The following is a 24,199-nucleotide window of genomic DNA, read 5'->3' on the forward strand; positions in this document are numbered from 1 at the left end:
GCTCGCTCGCTCGCTCCTTCGTTCGTTCGTTTGGTAGACACAGAAAAAAAACAGTATGTGATGCGGTCTCCTCGCGAAAAAAAAACTATTCTTGTCAACTATCTTTAAGTGTTCCGAAAATCTGTATAGAAATAACGTTAAAACGAAAAATGTATTATAGATTATTATATTCTATAATGGCTCACAGGCCGGATTAAGGGGATATTTGACTCGGCATTGTTCACTGCGGGGAAACGATAGCTGGGCTGTATTTGAATTTTGAAAGAAAGTAATAAAATGACAACAGATTTGAAGCGAGAGAGTGAGAGAGAGAGAGAGAGAGAACGGGCGCGCGGGGAATAGTTAAATTATATTATATGTCGTAACGAGCACTGGCAGAGGCAATTATAAAGAGGTACAGAGTATGAATGTAATGGAGATTTTCAAAGTTGCAAAGATAGATTCTGGAAGGAACAGAACAAAAAGAAAAAAAAAATTAGTAAGTGAATACCACCAAGAACAAAGGAATACGAAGTAATATCGCAGGAAAACAACAATTTTATTGTACCATAAAACAGCCCTTCGCCGCCCCCCGCATGCAGGGAAATTCTTCCAGTGTTATTTACTAGTAGCGGAAATTCATAATTGTTGAGTGCTGAAAAGTGATGATTGATCAATAATAATATTTATGTTAAAATTTGTCCTCGATGTTACAGAAAACCGTGTTTAATAAAAATTTAATTTGAACAAAGTTTCAATGCCCATGTCCTTTATTATTATTGTTATTATCACCTTGTGTTTTATGATCATCGCCCACGTCTTGTTCCTTCAAAATCACCCTTCCAATTCCTCGACGTTATATTATAAATAATTCCTACGCCATATTTATTTTTAATCATCCGATGTATTATACACATTATATACTTTTCGAACAAATGAATCATTGAATAATTGAACAAGTAATAAAATATCTGCGACGTACAATAAACCGAACCGACGGGATAACTTTTACTTGTGTTAATACGGATCGCTTAATCTTCAACTTATTACGCAAAGACTGGCGTTGCCTTGGTTTTCCACTGCTAGCCTTGAAACCAATTACAGTACTCCGAGTCTAAGTCATAGTTCTAAGTAGTGTTCCATAAACGTCGCAAGGCTATTACTGTGTAACGATTCCTTGTGCACATGCAATCTTCACACTTTTTGGTCTATCAAAATTACGTTTCTCCCTCTCCTTCTGAAATTGGCGCGGTACAGGCTTGTTACCTGCGATTATCTGCATATTGAAGAAAAGAAAAAAAAAACAAAAAAACGCAGAACAATTGTTCGTCAATTTCAGACGAGCGCAGCATAATGTGTAAGCTATATACTGTGAAATGATCAAATTTCGCATATTGCGGGATAAAAATAGAGAAGGAAGAGAAATAAAAGACAAGTTGTAGGCAAAGCCTGATCACGGCAATAATGACCAACCGTGGCCTTCGATTGAATAAGAAACTATGAAACGCGACAGAAATCTGTACTTTGTACGTATTATACTGACGATGAAAAAGCTACTCGTCATATCCTCGCGCATACACGTAATACACCTGTAGCTGTTGGTTGCCTCACGCAAAATGACGTGCAACACGTACAAGGAAATAAGCGATGAAGAAGATACCTGAAAACAAGATATCCGAATGATCGATAGCTTTCGCATTCGTCTGGATAAGGAGGAAAGAGATTTAAAAAAAAAAAAGAAGAAAAGGAAAGGAAAGGAAAAACAGTTCTAAGTAATCCGGAACCAATTTGCCGAAATTGCGATTCCCCCGCATACGGGGACCTGGGCTTTATTGATTCTTGGTGAAGCAGACCAGATTCGTGTACCCGGGTCGTAATATTGTGGCACAAAATTTGAAACAAAAGAATTGCGAAGGCCGGATTTTTGCACTTTCTGCACCATTCTTTTATTATTTTAAACGCATACTGCATGGCTGGAATTACAGAGATTGCGAAGCACCGATAAGAGGCAATTTTCTTACGGCCAGTCGCAATATGCCACCGCTCTACGATGAAAGGTCATACTAGATAGTGACGGTGATGATGATGACGACGGTAGTCGGTTGTCAAAATTCTTTCGCCATGCCTCATCCTCGGCTCTTGGCCTACATTTCGCCAGACCTTTAGTAGAATCTACAAGTTTCGTTGCGTATTTGCATACCTATCAGCGTACATCGCGGCTGCATGGAGATAACAGAAGACTGGAATTTAACAATTCTCATTCGTTATAGTACAGATCGGAGATCCCGTTTTTACGTAAGCTAGACATGGCACTAATTGTAGGTCGATTTTACTTCGGTGTGCATTGTGGAGACTCGTTTACAGATCCAAGCCTGGCTCCCAACGTCCACGAATTACCTCGAAATTCTCCGCTAATTACGGCTCAAGTCTTTCTCTATTCTTTTAGACGCAAATATCTTCTGCCGAAAGATCGAAAGAATTAACATCAAAGAAAAGGAACTGTTCATGCGGAACGTGTAAATTAAACACACACGAGAAACTTGTATACGTAATTTCGAATCGTCCAACTAAATGCGATTTCTCAACATTGAGCAAAATTCAAAGTTTTACACAGCCCAAAATAAATAAAAATATATGTACACCTGCACAGCTTCATAAGCAGACGTCATGTTCGCGTTGTTTCCAGCAGCTGCAGTTGCAAATGAATTGAACACAGTGTTAAACCACTTTGCTGTCATGATCATTGTACACAGTCAATAACAGATCAACGTTTGAATCATTAAAGTACATATAATGTTGTACGTACGTAACACGTTACAATTGGGTATGTTTGTAAAATTTTTTTTTCTTTCGTTCAATGGAGGTAAAACCAAATAGCGACGTGAAAAAACAAGTTATTTCTATACGCGTGAATGTAACGAGCGTACAAAATTATTCTTACTACATATGCGGTTTAATTTGCCGAACCGCGTTGTGATTCCTCAAAACGATGCAGACACAAAACCGTGTTCGAAACTTGTTCAGAAATTGTCTGAATAAAGGGAATTTAAATGTCGTGCCGTTTCAAGCATGTAATGGGCAGGACGTGATGCGGAGTATCAGAACGGTGTATGGTTACTGTCTATAACAGAGTTCCGGCTGACTTGGTTCACTTAATACAAAAGAGCCTTGATGTTAATTCTGTCCCGATTTCGGTCGGCCAGTCGCAGACTGATAGTTCTAATTTGTCCAAAGACCTTTCATGCCTTGTGGTTTTCAACGGCGGAAGGTAATAAAAAATAATCTAATGCACTTCGATCAGTATTATTCAACTCGCAACGATGAGGCAGTAAGACAGAAGTAATTTCTGACTTGCAGCTCTCCTCGCATCGCTTCTCAATTCTGCCCTCGTAATTTAAAAGAACCCAAATCCATTATTTCTCCGATTTGTTCTTAAAGAGAATTTTGTTATTTAATTGCAGTTACGGTAGGATTTATACGCGCAGAGAAAAGTCAGAGAATTTCGAAAATAAGAATGGAATTTTGAGTTTCTCGAAGAAATAAACTCGTTCTTAGTTCTTACACAAAGTTACATCGACTTTTAGCAAAAAAAAAAACAACAAAATAGCACTTAAAATTTTGATTCGCTGTACCACTGCTTACATTCTATGTATATTATTTATTGTTAATAACAATCATTTTCTCGTTTTTTTTTCTTACGGAAAATCGCAGGCTGTTGGAAAATTGATAGTCAGACAGTAAGATAGTTACTAGACGATATCGACGATATTTGTATATTAATGTGTAAAAAAATTGTCATTATCAGCGAAATACTTCTTGAAAAGTTACTGAAGAATTCCTGTTTTCAGTCTGGAATACCTGAAAAAGTCAGGGAATTCCAGATTCCAAAAAGCGTACGAACCCTGCAGGACCTTTCAAATTATTAGGCCAGAACTAACAATAGAAATACAATGCAAAATATTTATGAATCACATTCGGGATTACCCGTGGCAATTTTAAATTAGGTCACGTCTCTATGGACCTTCGGTCCTCAGGTGCAAACTTATAGGCTTCGCGAGGTTCAGCCAACGCCGAGCTTTCCGCACGTCAATCAATACGAGAGCTACTCGCAAGTCTCTGTACCCGAGCACACGAAATATTCCAGACGTTGTATACAGGGATGATAGGAAAACCTGGATGATGGTGCATTCTTGGAATGGTTTGGTAACGATCTGGATACGTGTTATGCCTTTAATGTATCATCCATGCAGTTCAAAACGGCGCAGATGAAATTGCCAAACAATAACTGACAGTGAGAAAAATCTCATGCAATTTTCAGGGTGCACAGCAGGTGCAACGCATAATCGAGGAATCAAGCGAGAATTTCAGGCGAGAGCCTCGTGGATCAGTGACGTAATTGGAGGCGAGCAGCGGCTTGGCTGGCAAAGTCTGAAGGCATTTTTGAACCGGTAATTCGTGCATCAAAAGGTGAAAAATAACGTGTAGGTATAATCATGATAATAATAATGTGGGGATTCGAACGTATATTGGAGGCTATCGAATGAAATTCAGCGTGAATGAATCTGGTATCAATGACCGCCGTGTCGGACTTTCGAAGTGTATCGGTTGAATTATAGCTGCCTAAATGTCTATGACGAGTTCCGGAGAAAGAAATGACGTTTAACGGAGAGAAAGGAGAATTATAGTCGAGCTAGATTTATTAGGAAAGAAATTAAGCTCGTTCCTGGGGAAAACGAGAACGTCGATACAGCTTCCTTTTATAAATGGGTCAGGTCATAGATTACACGACGATGCAAAAAAATGGAATTTTTTTCTCTTGTTTTACTGTAAGCAGGCTTGCCAAAATTATTTGAATCACTGCGGATTAAAGGAATTATGGCACGCCCTTGGATTATGTTAGTCAGTGAACGAATTTAGCTCGTGCACGTTGAAATAAGAGGAAAACTAAACACGCCGCACTATGGATGACGAGAGATGTTAGTTTTCCAACGATACTCCGGAGATGACCCTTGCTAATCCGCACCAACGTACGTGGGATAAAACCATGAAAAATGAATGCTTTTGAGGATGATGCCGGATTCTGGCTCTCGGCCTATTCAAGACTACTTGCTGCCCGCGGGATCAATACTGACTCTTCGCTAACTCGAGACTCGTGTGCCAAGAAAATATAATGGATGTAAGGTATATGTGTGATGCTTCTACGTAGGTAAGTATTATTATATTTAAATGGAAGATCCGTGGATTATTTTTCCCACAAATTCAAGGGGAACGAAAATATGGGAATTGAGGTATAACATGCATGTATACTTGTTTATGGATGAGTTTTACCAGGTATGGTATACATGCGATCATGATTATTTTTCAGAGATGAACGTTTCCGTCCTACAACTAAGTATTGCAACTGTGGCATGTTTCGGATTCGGCGTAAAGAAGATGCAACGATTAGTGAAGACTCTGCTATATAGATAGATTACGTTAAAGACTGAATTTTTCAGATGGAAGAAAACTTTTCCGACCCCTTATCGCTTCCACTCAACACTGGTATGCATGCGTCTGGTTATCGCTGATTGCGATCGTGTAAATAGGCTATACGCTGCCAGCACTTATCTCGTCCTTTTAACGCTGACTAAATAAATAAACTACCGACGTCACGTAGATACGCTGCGTTACACGTACCTACGTTGTGTTGCATTTTCATTCGAGTGTATGGATTTGGAAATTGTGAAAGCGTGGCGTAACTCGATCGTACACGCCAACGACCCGTTGTAAATGGGGAAAACTGTTATACAAATTCGGTCACTTAATTACTCGACGAAAAACCTGAAGACATGAGTTATTTATTCCAGATGGCTAACGAATCAAGGTACGTTAGACGTACACGAGCTCAGCACACCGGGAATAATTTATCGTACTTGTTAGATGAAAATGGGAGATTTTTAAATTACAGTTTGGAATCTCGGCGTGCCGCACATTCAGTCTGGAAGATTTGCAAGGTTGTTTCGACATTCTAAAACAGCGTATATGATAGCGTCAAATCGTTGCCGTGATAAATAATGCGGATGAATTTATCGCCTCGATTTGAGCCAAGGTTAGATTAGAACTTAGATATCTTTGTGATCCGACGTAACAATCGTTCGTCGATCTCAAAATGCACGTAATATTTATGAGGTATTTATTTCGCCGTTGAAAATTAATTGTTTCCGTGTTCATCAGCAGTTAGAAATGAAATTGCGAGCTTTGACTTAAATTCTGATAATATCGAAGAATCGAACTTCGATTGATGTTATGTAACAGCAAGGGAATGAAAATATATATGTAAATATTTGCTCGAGAAATTCTGGAACTTCTTTTAAAACAAACGAACCGACATTCCAAATCGCACTGAACCCTGATTATGAAATGTTGGGTAACGCCCGCAAAGCGTGACATCAACGTCGTCACTGTTGGAGGATTTTTAACATTTATTTATCCGAGCCGCAGCTGGTTACTTTGGTTTATACGCCCCTGGCTTCCTATATCTATACGCAGACATGCGTGTTATACCTGGAGGCAGAAATATCACGGATATCATAAACAAAACCGATGTTTATTGTTACAAATTCACTATCATGTCCAGTTTTTGACGCGCTGTGAATCTATAAACAAGCGGTAGTCGTAAAATGAAAAATTTATGCCTCTTCATAAACCTGTCGGTTATTTTTCCCTATCTCTTTCCTTTTATAAATTCTGACCGTGAACAAATTATTTATAATTATATTATTCATCCACACGTGCGGAAAATATACATGGATTGTATAAATGATACAAAATTGTTAAAAATCTTCCAAGTGCGAGTATTTGAGATTCTAAAAATTGAATTCAGGAAAACTTCTCTACTCGTATAATTAATCAACTTTCTGCAACTACCTTGGAATGTTTATAATCAATCAATGAAAACTTGAATAACACACAGATAACTTTTACCCATTCATGAAATAATTAACTTGACGTATTTTCTGCACTAATATAAATTTAAGTTGTACCAGGCGAACGTCTAAATAAAATTAACTCTTACGCTGCACACATTGAAAAACTTTTGGAATAGTCTTAAACTACCATATTTAAAAGTAAATTAGTTACTTTTAGCAAAATGAAGTTTTGAATATGAAAAAATAATTCATGAAACAAAATCCCGAAAAATGGATCATTCTACTTAAAAAATCATAACTCACTCAAATTTCAATATCTCGAGCTGAAAATTGACTGACGATGTGAAAAAATATATGAAAATACTGCAGATTATGATCTGTATTATATAAAACGGTGAATATGCTGTGGGGTCATTTTGACCCCGGTATGTAGCGTAAGCTTATCTATGTACACAAGTTGAAAGTCCCTGTTCTGTTTCAACTCTTTAAATATTTTGGTGTTTTTGAACGCTTGTTAAACCACGAGCGAAACGAATTGATATCGTACTAGACGGAGTTGAGTGACAAATAAGTGTGGGAAATAAATTGGCTTTTATTACTTATATCATACGAATGTTAACGCGTAAAAATATTAATACTATAGCCAATCGAAATGGGACTGAAATAATTATCAATAACGACTCTACAGCTATAGCAGAAATAACCAGATAATGGTGAAAACGTATGTAATTAATGATAAGCAACAATGATACCATATGAGCAATGGTGCCAACGTGAAAAAAATGAAGATGATCCTAAGAACAATTTTATTCGTATTACCTATTGAGAATTGAAAGATCATCGTAAAGATTCCATCGTTAATATTATATTACACTATTTATCGCGTCTGTATGTCATTTGATTCTGGATCTATCCTCAGTATATCATTTACTTCTATAGACGATGAAAACTGCTTCTCAGTTTCTTACGATATTTTGCTTCGATTATTCCTTCTGTTCTTCGTAACTTAAAGCGAGTTTTGCCATGAAAAATAATACTGGAGATATTATACGATGGTTGGGTGCTGCGAGGGATGAGGGATGACGATAAAGAGTATCTGTGATAATGAATTCATGTATGGGTACGTATGTATGTATGTATGTATAACAATTGTTGGGTGAAAAAATAAATTAACAAAACTCGAGTTTACAATATATTATTTCTTGCGCTATTTCTGTTGTCTTAGCTGGGATGAAAACTAAACTCGCTTTTTTTTTTTTTGTTCACATTACTTCACGTATATGTGACACGTATATGCATGTGAATAATGTTTTGTTTACAATAGACGTATGTACGACATTCTTGAAGTTATAGAGAGATAAACGTAGTGCAGTAATTTTACACGCATTAGACAACAAATATCGCAATAATATTACTCTTATTGTTGATAGAAGTGACTACTATAATCGTTATAATAAATTCACGTCAAGCCCCGAAGAGCTTCGAATTCGAACTAATATGCAATTCAATTTTTTTTTAACTATAAAGTGTTGACACAGCACAGTGAATGCTCTGTATGCCTACATGGGATATTATAATCTACAATTGTTTTTTTTTTCTACTCTTAATAATTGATGTGACAAATGAATACGTTTATAGACGTACGTGAAGACCGCTAGTAACACGATAGATAAATATAACCAGAATCGGAACAATTTTAGACATAGACATTAACTTTCACGTTTGTTATTGCAAAAAAGGAACGATTTCATTTCTCCTTACGCTATCACTCAATGAAATGTCTTGAATGAGTCAAAAGTGATACTGTATAATAAAATGGTATAATATTTCTGCGAACAAGAATCACTTGTGTGGTGTTTCACGGAATCGGGATGGATAGAAGACGCTTTGGAATTGGTGCGAAAGATAGGATAGTTCAACAACCCGGGAGCAATCCGTGTATAAGTTTCTCAAAGTTTATTTTTCTGCATTTATGAGTTTTTTATTTTTATTTTTTTTAAATCGGATCGCTAGTTGATTATTATTATTGTTATTTTATGTTCCTTTTCATTTCCCGTTTCCTCTTTCACTACTATATGGTACGCGGTTAGTTGGTGGCGGTGGTGGTGCTGGTGGTGGTAATGGTGGTGGTGGTGATGATGGTGGTGATAATGATATTGGCTGCTGGTTGTTTGAACGGCAATTGCGTGAATCACTTATTAGAATTATAACAATAATGATGATGATAATAATAATAATAATAATAATAACAACAACAGTAATAATAATAGTGGTGGTGATTGTAGTATTAGTGACAATAATTATAATTATATATGTATTGCGCAGCAAATAGAATAAATTGGTAGATATAGGTAAGGTAGGCATATTATAAGTTAGATAGGCAGGCATATGGTGTTTTATTGATTTTGCTGGCATTTCATTTTTTTCTTTCTGTTTTTTTTTCCTTCCTTTTTCAGGTCAAAGTTTGGAGTTTTATCGCTGATCCATGGCTCGTTATTACACGTTAAAATATATACGTCGCCGCCGTATTTATATACGCGTTGAAAAACGCTCTTTCACAGTTCACAGGCTGTTAGAAAGAAAAGAGAAAAAAAATATCATATTCGAGCCGTTCCTGCACCGTTGTATAGATATTATTGTTTCGTTAAGACAAATTGATGAATGTATTTCAGTTTTTTTTTTTTTTCTTTTTCGTAATAAGTAAATAATTGTAGTATAATAATAATAATAATAATATAATTAATAATAATAATATTTCATCATAATAAATGTAAAAGCTGGTACACAGAGATAACAAGCGACTCGTTTGTGGCCGCGGACAAAAAGACTTACAAAACGTGGCACATGCACAATACTAGACAAAAACTTGGACAACACAAATCACCAGACTAATATAGTATTGATTTTTTTTTTTTATGTTTTCTCGTTTTTTTTTTTGTTTTTAAGTTTTGGTAATTGTATTTCTTATGTTTATTAATTTATTTATTCATTCGTTTTTTCCTTCCCTCATTTCTTTTCCTCGGCTTCTCTACTCCATTCTTCAACCAATTTCTCTTTCTCGTTCTCTGTTTCTTTATTCCCATTACGCTCGTACCGTGTCTAAACATATACTTTAAATTAATCATATTGCGGCGTATCTTGATATCTGCTGGCCCAATTTCCTTATATAAATCATAATAATAATTCAATTATCTAAAACGTTAAAACTTCCTGTTTCAAGGGTCTGTCGCGCCACCCGCGGGTTTGTTATTATTATTATTATTATTACTTTTTGCTATTTTTTTTTTAACTGTATTTAATTAAATTTTTTATTTTGTTTCTTAGTTTCGTCTTGTTTTTTGTTTTTTTTTTCATTACTTTTTTGGAGTTTTCGTTTTTTTAAAATCACGTCACAGGTTTCCTTCGTTCCGCTAAATGGCCGACCGACTGACAGGTTGTTGTTGTTGTTGTTGTTTTTGCTGTTGTTGGTAGCAGTTTACCGTGTTGTAGATGGAGACAACGCAATTAATAAAACGGAATCCCTCGGCTCAGCGTGTAGTGGATAATTAAAACCCTATCCTCAAATAATAGGTAGTCTTAAGAGATGATGGGCTCCCCTTCGCGGGCCATCGTCCACCTTTTTAGTTGTCCCCGTCATCCTCCTCCTCTTCCGAAGATGCGTCCTGAAGCCATGTCAGCCAGGAATTTACCTAGATTGGAATGAAATTTGGGGATATTTTTACGCCGGTAAAAGGAACGATGAAACCATTTGACCTAAGTAGGATCGTAATAATCAATCTGAGGATGAAAAAGGAAAAAGACTTACCTGGAAGAGGGCTTGTCCTTTGCCAGGATAATCATCGGTAACATCCTCCTTCCACTTCATGAAGGCCTCCTCGTCGACGACTTCCATTTCGTAAAGAGCTATGAACCATCGCAGTAACATCCCCTTGGGGAATTTGTGCGAATAGCAGAATACCTGAAGAGCGTGAACGGCAGTCACTTGAGAATCGATGGTCGGTAGGAAGGACTCGAGAACGCGGCCGTACTTTTCTAACAACGCACGTTCTTTCTCCGCTAGAGCCTTGTCCACGGGGGACTCTGGGTCGACACCCGGACCTAATGTTGTCTCCTGAAACGAATGGTCAAATTGTTGGTTTTTTTTTCTTTTTCTTGTGACATTACGCTTTTATCCAAAAGCTGAGGAGGCTTCGCTGCCAATTACAGAAAGAACGTTGTCACATTCACAAATCAGGGGGGAAATTATGCAACTACACTAACCTGTGTGATATATTTGAGGAGCACAGTGATCAGAGCATTGATGAAGCTTGGATCGGAGTGATGCGAAGGGTCAAGTTTCTCCTTGATCCACTTGTATAGGGCGTTAGGGCTGGGATCAGACTCGAGTTGTCTCCCTATCTCCCTTTGGATCCTGAGCAGAGGGTAGAGAAACGTCAATTCCCTATCCTCAAGGATCTTGCCGAGCCTTTCCTTAGTCTTCTCCACCTCTGGCAGCTGACTCATCAGGTTGACCTTACTTTCGTTGAATATCTGCATGAGCCTAGCTTTTCCCTGAGTCTTGTGCAACTGCTGGAGAGTCAAAAGGAAGAGAGGATGATGTTGCCCGTTCTCCGTTACTGAAGCGAGATCAGTCAGCTGCATGAGATTGTCAACTATAGTTTTAGCTGTAATGGAGGCGACGTGAGATGCTACGCATGGGATGGTGCTCTCCCTCTCGTCCATACTGCTGACGAGTTCCTTCCATCCCTCGAGTATCTGTTGCCCGTTAACAAGCCCTTCCTTCTTCAATTCGACAACAAACTTGCCGGCAAGTTCGCGCTCCGTATCACCTCGATCGAGCGTGTTGGAATAAAATACATAGATGACGTGACGTAAGAATCTTTCTGGTACTTTGTGATCCTTGAAAGCCGTTAACGCATCCTGGACATTTCCATGATTAACGTATTCGTCCATAAGAGCGTTCATTTTCTTCAACACCTCCTCCTTGGAAGGTCCCTTATCCTTTCTGTCGCGTACTTTGTCACGTTTCTCTACCGGACCCTGCTTGATCACAATCGCCGGTGACGGATCCTTGTGCAGCAACGGTGGGCTAGCCTTTAGAGAACCAGCCGATGCGAGCAAAGCCTCAGATGCATGTCCTGGGAAGAGACCTATCCCTAAAGGAAAGGAAATTCGTAAAATGCATGTTGACTTGGGATGAGATATGTAGGTATTTCACATGTAACATTATTATACATCATTTTCAACATACAAATTTCACCAACGGGGGCCATTTTATTATTGATTCCCCATATGAAAGGGAGGGGTACCTTAACAGTATTTAATATGCGGTTAAACGGAATTAAATACTTACTGCTGTTCAGAGGTAAGTTTGGAGGCTTCATGTTGGCGCTGAATACCATTGAATTGGCTGCAGGCCTAAGAGACACTTCCTCTGAGTGTTGTTTTATCAGTATCTTCCTATTCAATCTAGACTGCTCTTTGTTACCATCTGTAATAGTATCTCGGTTTAGTGGATAAAAGTAAGATAAACTATTGTGTATTTCCCGATCATGTCTGTGTCGATTGATAAACTTACTGTTGTTGTAATTATGGGGAGAGTTCTGTTGTTGCTGATTGTGATTGTGCTTCCCCTGGTAATTGTTCTGATGACGATTCTGATTTTGGTAATGGTTGGGTTGATTGCGCTGGTTGTGTCGTCCGTAGCCGACGTTACCAGGTCCCGAATAGCCATTAGAACTAAACGGTGCGGGTCCTATGCTGAAGGAATGGGAGCTTAGTGAGATACTACTCAACATATCGTCAAGGCCTCGCATTTTCCTAAAGATGTCGCTGCTAGGGCGATCGTCTCGCCTGTGATAACCGCCACCCCTAGACGAGTCATCGTTGTCATTGCGGATCAGATTGATGGGCATAGGTCCCTCGGTACTGGTAGCCTTTCGTGGCACCCAGCCATCGCGACGCAACTCAATGACATCGCGTAACATAAAACGGATGCGCAGGGGTAGGTCGCTGCTCTCTGCCAAGACGCTCATGCGTCTGAAGTACTGATTCATGAGACCACGGGCCTTGTCCGAGTCCAGAATGCGTCCGCAAGTACGCATAATCTGGCACAGACATTCGATATCCTTGGCCATGTCCCCCCTGGATCCCCCCCTCCGTCTCTCCGGCAGTAACTGCCGAATGCACAGGTGTAGGATAGATTCCGATACGATTTCCAATTTTCCCAACTCCCCGATGAATTTGATGTTACCGAGCATCTTGCGTTTTGCCAACTGACGGAGCTCCTCCTCCTCCGGGGCCAAATCATCCTGACCATCGAATGCCTCGTGAGCCTTTGATCGATTTTCAAACTCGAGCTTGCACTTGTTAAGTAACAGCTGTTTAAATGTGCTTTGGGGTTTTTGACCTTCAACGTTTGGTTTCTGAGGTTCAAAGTTTGGAGCTTCGTCGGACAGCCGCTTGCACAGCTGTGCGTACATAGAACTGTACTTTGGTTCATCGAGCGCCTTATCAAAGATCTGTAGGTCACAATAAAAATCAAGTTATTTGTATGCTTTTCTGTCAAAACATTCTTCCAAAAGGTCTCTAAGGCAAATAATTAAAAATTCTTTGAGTTCACCTAGTTTTTAAGGTTTCTAACAACTCCTATGCAATATGCTATACTCGTACAAGCATCGCTGTAATTTAGACTCGGTAGTTGAGGACTTTGTTACAAAGTATTTCGAAAATTAAGAGTAATTCTCTGAGTACTTTCTACGATTATAGTATGTTTAAGGAATCGATCGGGTACTCACCAATAAAATGACACCTTTGAGAATCACATCGGAATTGAGCTCGACGTCGAGCAAGTCGTTGCTCAGCTTTGCAAACTTTTCCGGTGTAAGCTTGTTAAGAATACCCCGCACCTTTCTGAAGATGAGATCATTTCTGCTTTCTTGGGTGAGTGCATCGCGTCTAATAGTTGAAGGAGGGATCCAGCGTCGCTTAGTGGATAGGGAGCGAATTTCGTCCCTGGAAGGCATCGAATCAGTCTTGTTAAATGGATATTTTTTATTGTTTTCGACCGATGTTTTGTGTTTTCTTTGCCTCTACGCACAAACGTGGGAATTTATACAGTCAACGGGCAGTTTTCTTTTTAATTTAACTTTGCTGATTCTGACCTTCCTCCCGAGACACGAGAAGCACCCCCCGGTCCTGTGGGGTCGTCCGTTGTTGCGCGTGTTTTGGCCCCCTGAATGATAAACCACAGCACACAGATCTTCCTCTAGGAAGCTGAAAATTAAAACGGGTGTAAATGAATAATGTTATCAACAGTATCATAATTCAAAGATTAATAAATTTCCATTCAAATCATCATCATCGTATTATTCATTATCATTCTATTATTCGATGTCGATCAAGCGACGGTATTCTTGTTGCCAAGAAAAACTTTGCTGCAAAAATAATCTTCATGAGGAGCAATGGACTAGAAAACATTAAAACCGCGTGGCGAATCGCTGCGAAATTCGATTTGCGTGAAGATTCGTACAAACGACAGAAAAAAAAAAAATAGTGGTGAAAATCACAAGAAGAACATGTATTTTAACCGTCTACTGGTAGTCGACAAACTTTCCTCGAATCGTTACCCTATAATTACGCCGAGTGAGTTGTAGGAAAAAATCAATATCGTTATATACGCTGTTTAAGCGGAGTCTCAACACTGTATAAATAGCGTGCTGCAGGCATTGCTTGTTCGACGAACGGCATTGGGCTTGTAGGAGAGCTTTGCCTTAAAATACAGAATTCGCGGGGATAATTTTATTTTTTTTTTCACCCGAAATCGTAACCCAGTTGAGTTTGAATAAAGAGAACCACTCCCGATCGATATTTTTGTCTGTATTTTTAGCATATAATCATATTACAGCGGTTAGTAGGCCGTTAATGACTTTAACAAGGAGGATCGTGAGAACAAAAGATTCTTTCTCTCATTCTTCTCAATTACCGTTTCCACGTGTTTTTATTTTCCGTTTCCTTGCAGAGTAGGTATTCATTACAGAGGTGACTATAAGACCGCCTTAATTGCGCTTTCGCATCACGTCCCAAATTTCTAAAACAACTCTCATTAAAAGATAAATTACGCCGTTATGAATCGATTAACGAGTGCGTATTTGCGGAGTAGTTTGTAAAAATCTACAAGCAAAAATTCTCACGCCCACGGCTGACGTGGTTATCCCTTTTGTTTTTCCAATTTTTCACAATCTGATTTCACGTGTTATACAGGAATAATTCAACCTCATCCAACCACCGTGTTTTTCGCCCCCACCTTTCAGCCAGCAAAACAGATCGAATAGCTAATGTGTGTGTCTATCTGTCGTCAAGTTCGCATACAAGCAGGCTTATATCAAGTTCATTATTATTATTAGACCGCTGGCAAGCTGGTTAAAAGAGAGGGGGCGATAGAGTGAACAGAGAGAGCGCGTGCATCTGGCACACGTGGTGACATTTTTCTCGTCGTCACGGAGCATATCAGAGTAGATAATATTTCAATAAGTATGTACAATGATTTTTCCGACCTTGAGTATATCTTTCGTATAACTCATCCTCGACCATTTCGTCGCGATGCATGAAAAAACCTGTCTCGAAGATAAAAAGAGATAGATAGATACATAGATAGCTAGACAGAGCTCGACAGAGGTAAAACGAGCGAATAACCACGAGCGAGAAGAAAAAAGGAGGTGAAAAAACGGCGGCCACGGATCGCAGTCTAGACTTGAGACAACGACGCGCGCACCAGGTCATTTAACCGCGATCCCACGCTATTATACGCTGTACGTATACATCCATACATGCGGCATTCGGTTCTCCCCTACCTGCGCTGTCGATAGAATCACTCTCTTCTTACCTTCGTCCGTACATATCCATGATAAGACACATGGTTAGATCTTACCTAAGGCAAGCGCATGAGTGCAGAACGTGCAGAACGTGCAGAATGCATCGAGGAAACGTATCTCGCCCGGGCGACGACGAAACCCTGTGCACGTATACGTTATTGTGAGGATAAAGGGTGCGACGCGCGCAGAGGGATCTGCATAATGTAACAGCAGCAGCAGCACGCGTGTAAAATGTCTACACCCATAAAAATTACAGACACGAGTGCACCGACCGTATGGTAGTACGATGTAGATGCGATTAGCTCTGTTGTTTTCAACAGGGAGAGAACAGCGTTAAAGAAGAGCAAGAAGAGCCAGATCAGCGCCAGCGTCAGCGTCGACGTCGGCAGCAACAGCGTAACATTATGTGGGGCGCGGCTCATGGTCAGACGGTCAATGACCCCGCGGGATCCCGACGAGTTCGGGCCGACTCGGGCGGAGGACGTTAAACGCCCGAAGGAAGAAGGGAAGAAGGGAAGAAGGGAAAGAAGGACGAAGGTGGTGCACCGACGGAGCTCATGGTTCGAGGACTTCGGGGTGGAAATCCTCCGGAAGGTTCGACCCTGGTCCGGAGAGTTCCGAGCAGTGGAAGAGGTGATCCGACGCAGGTGAACGCACGCGTTGCGGAATGGAGAAGTTTGCGCGACTCCGAGTCTCCCGCGAAAGGAACGCGAACAGGTTCAGCCGGAGTTCAATTTTCTCTTGTTATAACTATCCTCGCGATTCGTCGTGGCTGCCGCTGCGGCATCGAAGGTCGCGTAGCAGCAGCTCGAGAACCTGCAGCCTCTTTGTTTTTGTCCCGCTATAGCCGTGTAACGCGCATATATATAGTTATATGGATATGCATATGTACCAATGCCGTGTAAATTTTTAACACTGGCGATGAGAAGAAGATACAATAAGATATAATAATAAGTCAGGTGTACGCGTTCCGACTGGCGAAATGTTTTAAAAATTAAGCTCACTTGCATATAAGTACTGTAGGTGTATTTTTTTTTTTTTTTTTTTTTTTTTATTCTCGCAGATATAGTCGAACTCTTGTTTAAACTGTACGCGAAGTTAATGTATAAGGAATTAAGCGATACGAGATGCTCCCTCTCTCTCTCTTCATTACAGCAACCTCGTCAGAGGCAAAAAACATGTATTTTCTCAAGGCACAGACCTGCACTGTATTATACGAGTGTTTAAATGACGTGCGAAAATATCCTTCAACAGCGTCCTCGCCCGATTTGGTACGTTTACATGTATCGTACTCGGTTTAAAACATGCACATATACGTTGTTTCAAGATTTCTCATTGAATTCTCGCGATAAATCAGTTCAGATAACACGTCACAGTCTATAACGAAGGACTTGAGATGTGTATGCGGACGTGTAAGATCAAGAATGTCTCTGAATTCGGCACGTATACTATGAATATTTTTAATTGCATACCGATTAGATTATTATCGCAATTCAAATACGAGGCACAGGTATGATTTAAAGAATTAATTCTGTACTAATGACATTCGTATACATGTTTAATACACTCAACGAGTTATATATAGCCCATTTGTATTTCTAGAACATTTCTGCGCAATCACTCTGCAGGTTAACAATGATTTCTCTCTCTTGTTCTTTGTCATTTTTCTTTCGTCATATTTCGAGCTCGAACTTGCAGCATTTACTCATAGCCGATAACGAAGAATCTTTATTATTTATCCACTATCGTTCACTAATCTTTTTCAAAACACGAGCATAAACACGACGAATACGAATTGGTCGAAGGTGAAACGTACAACTGTATGTGTATCCATACATTATACACAAGAGGGTGATTCATAGCCTCGATTACCCAGTTACAGACGAGATCCGAGAACCAAATAGATTCGTAATTTTCAAACGTACACGGTTAATATAGGATCGAAAATAGCAACACGGCATCGCTCGTGACGTTTTCCGTTCGTCGTATTACACGTATATAGGATACTACTTGTGCCGATTTATCATCAAGAAAAATTATAGAGTAACGAAAAGGGTCTAATCGAACCTGGTTGTAATAATAAATTAGCATGTGGATGTCGCAATATTATGTAAATGCAATATATATTTAGATTTGACTCGCTCTCTAATTGTTACAGAGTTCGAGGAAGAAACGAGATCGAAAGTAAGGAAAATCGAACCATTGAGAAATAGAAATAATGAATGACTGATGCAATGATACACACACATATATATATAAATACACGGTGTAAAACCTATGCGAGTAGAAACGCGATATTGCGCGAACATTCGCGAATCCAATAAGCGTCGCTCTCCGTAGATAAATAAGTGAATATTTACATAAATATGTACTACGTGTGGAGCATAGGTAAAGTTACAAAGACAAGAAATAGACGTTAAAACGGCTACCTATATCCCAAGTTCATGCCTAAGCTAGGACTCCTAGTCACTCGAGATCAGATGCTTACAAAATGGCGATCGTCGCATCATCGTAGCGTTTACACAGCCAACAATCTATATAAAGCGTTGTGCGATCATTATGTCGTGCGATTGTCTTTGCATTTCTCGAACGTTAAAGGGTGATAGAGAGTGAGAGAATCTATAAACTAGAAAGACAGAGAGTGAGAGAGACGGGGAAAATAACGCGAGCGTCTTTGGTAACCGCAAAAAAGAATTACGTCAGGTAACAGCAGCAGAATTCCACGAAATTGAAATACGTCTAACTGCGAAATTTCGCCAAACGAGAACTCTCGAGAAAATGAGACAAGACGATTAAGTGAGAGGGAGACAGAGAATACGAATAACTGCACATTAGTGTACAGCTGTAGTTTTCTCCGCAAAATTGTCAAATAGTACGTTCAGAGAATGAGGGAAAGAACCGTTCAAACAAACTTTATCCTTTCTCTTTTTTCCTTTTTTTCTCTCTCTCGCTCTCTCTCTCATCTCGTTGCCTAAACTGGCCGCATGCTACTGACTCATAAACAACGACACGGGAGAGATCGTTCAAATTTAACGCTAGAGTAAAAAGAAACGTAAGTAAATGGCAAGAACGGCAAAAATGGCAATTTCTAGAATAGGTAATCTCTTTCCGTTCGCGAGAATTCTACGTAATTGATAATAATCGATTAAACGAAGCGGTGAGAGCATGAATTTAGTGGCTTCCTTGAATCTTTAAACTGCGATATATATATATACATGATATAGGTATGTAAAGATGAAGAAGTAAACGATGAAACGGTAAAAGACGAGAATAAAAATAAAAATAAAAAATAAAAATAAGCGTGAATTAACTGTTTGGAGCGGGAGGGGGGGGGGGGGGGGGGGACAGCCGATGGAAATACGTGCCCAACGAAATCCTTGAGAGATCTTTGTGCTGGGACGAGGTGAGACGGATCAGTCAAACCGTTCGTTCGTTCGTTCGTTCGTTCGTTCGTACGTCAAGTCAGTCACGGCGACGGACAAAGAGATAGCAATGGCGTGACGCAAGCCCCTCCCGCAGCCCAGCAAACGATGCCAACGTACCGAAAATCAACGTCCTACGATGCAGCAGGAAGCGAACGTCAGGGAAGAACGAGCGTTGAGAGCTGTCAGAATTTTCTGACTCGATAATGATGATGCCGAGACGCCTGAATCGAGTAATGTTCGGTTTAGTCGAGCGGGGCAGGGGGAAGCGTGGCGCAGGGAATTGAATTTGACCTCAATATCAATAATCTAACCGTCCGACTGGTGTTGGTGGTGTAGATTAAAGCTCAAGGTAGATGCATGCGAATGCTATACCAGCGAATGTAAATTAGCGCGGCGGCTATTCATAGGCGGATTGTGATCGAATCGAACGTTGAAGCAAGGTAGAGAGAAAGAAAAGAAAAGAAATGAATGAGAAAGAGAGAGAGAGAGGGAGAGGGAGAGAGTGTGTGTATGTGTGTGTGTGTAAAAGAGAGACGGTGAGTGAAGGAAAATTCCATCTCCGTTTGAAAGCGAATTGACGGTGAGAAGAATCGAGTGAAACGTCAAAGTAAAAACCAGCGTGCGTCGCGCGCTCCGTTCGACAAGCAAAGTGCTTGCATGCGCTAGAGTTGACTTGGCTGATAATTTGGCATGAAATATTTCAATCGAGGATTGCGTTTACTCCCGAAACGGGATGGGGAAAGGTATTCCGACGATAAAAGAATGAAATAATGAAATAATGAAAGACACTAAGGCGATGCACACGGGTTTTAAGGTCGGCCGAGGATGATGCGCTCGAAAGCAAGCCGACATGACGCACAGCGCGACGTACGCGAGCCCATCGACTGCGAGGCTCCCGAACCGAGAAAAAAAAGAAGCGAAAAACCCGTCAAAATCGGTTACAGCCTACCTTCGAGCGGCGTATTTTTCTTTAGCTCGATACGATATCACCCCCGGGCACAATCTAGCGTACACACAAATTTATAAACCTGACATTTACCACTTAAAAATGAAAATAATTCACAGGATGATTTACTTACGGCCGATGGTTGTTGTTTGTGGAGCCTTTCGCAATCCGTCGGCTGTACTCGGGGACTTCCGGACGGACCGTAACTCGACGTCTTGTCAATACAACGTCTGAATTGAGACTGACTTCGGGTGTCGGAAGGCCTGAGGAGTAGCCGAAACCGCGAATGATCGTTAATTAATATTTTATCGCCACGTGTACTTGGCCCGAAATTTTAAAACCGTGAATTTCTAGTCGATTTTCACATTTTATACGGTCCCTCAATTGACTCGAGTAGTAGCCAGCCGATGGGTCTTTAGCCACGTGAGATGGCATAAAATTTTTTTCAAACTAAAACATCGATATATATTACAGGCATATTTGTTCAGGTAACAGAGATTCGTTATTCAAGATTGTACATTTTTTTCACCCTCCCTGCGTAATTTTTTCATCTAAATTAACCGTTTATCGAAATTCACGCGTATCCTGTACGCCGTCGGTATAGCCGTATGACTAACTACACGGTGAAAGGACGATCTAACTATTGTCACGTGGGCGGTACGTCAGCCACCGTTCGGGCAACTGTCATTTCACGATAATTCTCCGTTTCTCCGCATAGAAAATAGACTGGATTACAACAATAAAATTTTTTTTAAATGTCGCAAGTAGTAGGTGTTCCTCGTCGTCATTGATACGGAATTTACAAACCTCAACGATAAATCAGGTACGCTAGATCGTAACTGTTTGAAATAAAATCAAAACAAAATAAGTAATTTAATGAAAAATAACTGAATACGAAACAGGAAGAAATTTTCTTACACCATTCCCTTTGTCTTTATCATGTCACCCTGGATAGAACAGAAAAAAAATCACGATTTCTTCTTACCCTAGATAATGAAATGTAATCCACTCGATTAATTCTAATCTGTCTCGAATTACCCAACATCAAATACGACTCGTACGCTCCTCTAACACGAAACAACTTCTAGTTTTGGCAGAATGGCGCACAGTTCTCGTGGCTACGGATCGACCGATCAGCGTTCCGACGTTCCGGACGTAGGCTTCAGTCCGACCGAATTGTACAGTCTAAGTGAGAATATAACGACCAATATTTATACGATAAATTCAAGCTGGCGCACTTTGGATCGAGCTTTTAAAACCATCGGCACTAACAAGGACTCCCAGGGTCTTCGTGACAGAGTGTAAGATAAATGAACTGTTCTCTCATTTATGATCCCTTTTTCTTCTACCATTTTCTGGGCATTGTGATTAACAAAGTATTGACTGATCACATGTTTTATTCTACAGACACGTGACTCAGCTTAGCACCAATCAAGTTGTTACTCAGACAAGCAAGGATATCACAAGACTTACAGTGTTGATGAGGCGAGGTGACAAAGAACAGAAACTTCAGATCGAAAAATTAACAACCGACTTCAAAGATGCCATGCAAAGATATTCTGAGATGCAGAAAGTACGTTGGTCAATTGAGAATCTCAAATTTACTTTGGATACTCCAGAATTCTGAAACATGAATAATATAATTCTATAGTATCATTGACGGAGGGAAATCGGAGGAATGATATACCTTGCATTGGAAATAATTGATTTTAAAATTAATGAAACAGTTTGAATTTAATACAAACATTATGGTATACCCCTCGGTTCATATTCCTATTTATAGAAAGTCCACTGTTTCAGCTATAGGAAGCTAAGTCGCCCATACTTTAACTTTCAACCATGAATGACCTGTTGAGTTAATGTTGTTGATAAAGTTGATAAGGTGATAAAAAAAATCTCAGTCAAAGCACATTAATCTATTAACATACTTCTGCCTTTTCAGGCTGTCGCAGAGAAAATGAAACGGCATTTACTAGTATCTGGTAATTCTGAGAATCAATCTGGAGATGGGAATCAGGATACGGAGACTCTAGTTCAAGTCCAAGCGGACTTTGAGCAGAAAGACGTTCAAAGGTAGCCTCATCTCTCTAATTTCACATTGTTTCTGGACTTACAATATTATGAATTATGATCAGTTCGTACTAATGAAATTTATCTGATTTTTCTACTTCTAGATCACTCGAATTTGAACAAGGATTGCTTTTAGAGCGTGAGGAGAGAATCAGGAGAATCGAAGGAGATATATTGGATGTGAATCAAATAATGCGCGAGTTGGGTGCACTGGTGCATCAGCAGGGAGACTCGATTGGTGAGTTACACAAGTATCATTCGTTTATCACTGTGCGATAATTTAGGTGAAATTTTGTAGCTTTAACTGCAACTCTGTTTTGTAGAAACGATAATACTGCCAGGTTTGTTTGATATTTTCAGATACTATAGAGAACAACATAGAGAATGTTCACGGAAATGTCGAATTGGGGGCTCAAGAATTGGTTAAAGCTAGTAGTTACCAGTCAAAGTTCCGTCGAAAAGTTTGTTTCTTGTTGATACTCGCTGTTATTGCTGCCGTGATACTAGCCATTATACTAGTCACTGAACTAAGTTAGCGTTTTAAATATTTTTAGGCGTTATAATCGGTCAAAACGGTTGTCTCAATCTGTTGATAAGGGGCTTTCGAATAATCACAAATATGATGTAGTAGTCTTATAGGAGTTCTTTATGCAATTTCATCGCTTTGTAATAAACAAATGCAATAAGTGGAGAGATTTAAGACTTAATTGCGTTCTATAGTTTCGTTCCAAGGATTATATAATTTGTATTCACTTATTTCTCTGCCCAATTGAATATAAAGGTCGATATTCAAGGTCACAACTCTTGACGTACGTAATAACTCATAGAATACAAAGCACGAAATCAGAGACTAAAACTGAATTGTATATGTTGTTGCCTAATTTTTATCGAGTGGAGTTGACAATTTTCTCCCCTCTCATTATACGTTAATATACTTTAGTTTACTATTGTAAGAATTGACAGCGTTCTTTCCCAACTACCTGCACATTGAAAGCTGTTTGCTAATTAAATTTTACAAAAATTAATTGCCAATCTGCCGATACCTAAAATCCACTAACGGATATTGTATCAGTCAGTTTTGCAGTTGGTAGGTATTCTGTGTGACTTGATTTTTCAGAAACCTACTTGGATACCTCAATTGTCTATAATTTCTGTATACTTTCATCTTTGTAAGTGTACTATTTTTTCAATTCAATTTGATATCCTGCGGTGATTCTTCTACCCAGGATCAGTGATAGGATGGCCATAAAAAATTTGCCGCTATATAAAGTTTCAATCTTCGTTCTCACAGGTTACGTCAAAAAATCTCAATTGTATTGTAATATTCCTTAGAAAAAGATAAGAAGAACAGAGGTAACTGATCATAGAAATATGATGAATGAGAAATGAGTTTTGATAATACGGTAAACTTGTGCATTTGTCTTTGATAGCCAAGTATGCACACTAAACTGTCTCGAAAGAAATTTTTTTTCTCAGGGCCCAAACGGAAAACCTTTATTTTTAACATAAAATGTAGTCCTATGAAAGTGGGGTGCTGTGGCTGAAGTCTGACAATGAGTGATCGCTCTCACGAGTTTTATATTTTTAAATGGATTAACATGTACAAAATTATTAACAAAGATATAAATTTGTTTTCAATAGATTAAAAAAACCTTTGATAAATGAAAAATAGTTGGACGATATTCGAAGGAAGCGGAAAATTATATAAACTGATCGTAATAAGCATTTGTGTAATTTTCAGACAGGTAATTACTTGTCTCTACGAATATTTAAATGTATAAATGTTTTGGGTTTTTTTCACACGATCAAAAATAAATATTCATCTTCATTAATAATTTTGTTCGTGTTAATCCATTGAAAAATAGAAAACTTATATGAGCGATCACTCAGGCTTTAGCTACAGCGCCCGGCTTTCACAGTTCTCCATTTTATACTGAAAACAAACGTTTTTCGTTTGGGCCTGACGAAAATTGTTTTTTTTTTTTTTTTTTTATACAC

The 24,199-nt window shown here is 39.3% G+C and overlaps 2 protein-coding genes and 1 long non-coding RNA gene across 5 annotated transcripts; 2 read left to right on the top strand and 1 right to left on the bottom strand.

Moving 5' to 3' along the window:
• The first annotated feature begins 3,466 nt into the window (after positions 1 to 3,466).
• Positions 3,467 to 23,957, top strand: LOC124412541. The gene is made up of 3 exons (XR_006929802.1): positions 3,467 to 3,533; positions 18,634 to 18,636; positions 23,947 to 23,957. It is a non-coding gene; the product is annotated as an uncharacterized LOC124412541 (long non-coding RNA).
• On the bottom strand, positions 9,581 to 20,409 carry LOC124412523 (eukaryotic translation initiation factor 4 gamma 2). Of its 3 annotated transcripts, none has more exons than XM_046892465.1 (8): positions 20,265 to 20,409; positions 14,051 to 14,162; positions 13,685 to 13,901; positions 12,466 to 13,408; positions 12,241 to 12,378; positions 11,148 to 12,043; positions 10,693 to 10,998; positions 9,581 to 10,576 (listed from the first exon to the last, which is right to left on the bottom strand). In XM_046892465.1, exons 4-8 carry the CDS (start codon positions 13,367 to 13,369, stop codon positions 10,508 to 10,510), a joined length of 2,313 nt encoding a protein of 770 aa, XP_046748421.1. In that variant the 5' UTR covers positions 13,370 to 13,408; positions 13,685 to 13,901; positions 14,051 to 14,162; positions 20,265 to 20,409; the 3' UTR covers positions 9,581 to 10,507. The 3 variants fall into 3 exon arrangements, with proteins under 3 accessions (XP_046748421.1, XP_046748422.1, XP_046748420.1); XM_046892466.1 differs by having other exon boundaries at positions 20,135 to 20,267; XM_046892464.1 differs by lacking the exons at positions 14,051 to 14,162; positions 20,265 to 20,409 and having other exon boundaries at positions 13,685 to 13,912.
• On the top strand, positions 20,752 to 23,654 carry LOC124412533 (syntaxin-12). The gene is made up of 6 exons (XM_046892486.1): positions 20,752 to 20,954; positions 21,220 to 21,432; positions 21,539 to 21,704; positions 22,074 to 22,204; positions 22,306 to 22,439; positions 22,562 to 23,654. Exons 2-6 carry the CDS (start codon positions 21,230 to 21,232, stop codon positions 22,735 to 22,737), a joined length of 810 nt encoding a protein of 269 aa, XP_046748442.1. The 5' UTR covers positions 20,752 to 20,954; positions 21,220 to 21,229; the 3' UTR covers positions 22,738 to 23,654.
• Positions 23,958 to 24,199: the final 242 nt, after the last annotated feature.

This window comes from Diprion similis, chromosome 11 (assembly GCF_021155765.1).
Source record: "Diprion similis isolate iyDipSimi1 chromosome 11, iyDipSimi1.1, whole genome shotgun sequence".
NCBI classification, from domain to species: domain Eukaryota; kingdom Metazoa; phylum Arthropoda; class Insecta; order Hymenoptera; family Diprionidae; genus Diprion; species Diprion similis.

What these genes read in the sequence shown, in the direction of transcription:
- LOC124412523 (XM_046892464.1), bottom strand. Translation starts at nt 13,912, where the DNA reads ATGCCTTCCAGGGACGAAATTCGCTCCCTATCCACTAAGCGACGCTGG. An exon ending in TCCCCATAATTACAACAACA is followed by an intron (nt 12,379 to 12,465) that starts GTAAGTTTATCA and finishes ATACTATTACAG; the next exon opens with ATGGTAACAAAGAGCAGTCT. An exon ending in AAACTTACCTCTGAACAGCA is followed by an intron (nt 12,044 to 12,240) that starts GTAAGTATTTAA and finishes CCTTTCCTTTAG; the next exon opens with GGATAGGTCTCTTCCCAGGA.
- LOC124412533 (XM_046892486.1), top strand. Translation starts at nt 21,230, where the DNA reads ATGGCGCACAGTTCTCGTGGCTACGGATCGACCGATCAGCGTTCCGAC. An exon ending in CAGGGTCTTCGTGACAGAGT is followed by an intron (nt 21,433 to 21,538) that starts GTAAGATAAATG and finishes TTTATTCTACAG; the next exon opens with ACACGTGACTCAGCTTAGCA. An exon ending in TCAGCAGGGAGACTCGATTG is followed by an intron (nt 22,440 to 22,561) that starts GTGAGTTACACA and finishes TGATATTTTCAG; the next exon opens with ATACTATAGAGAACAACATA.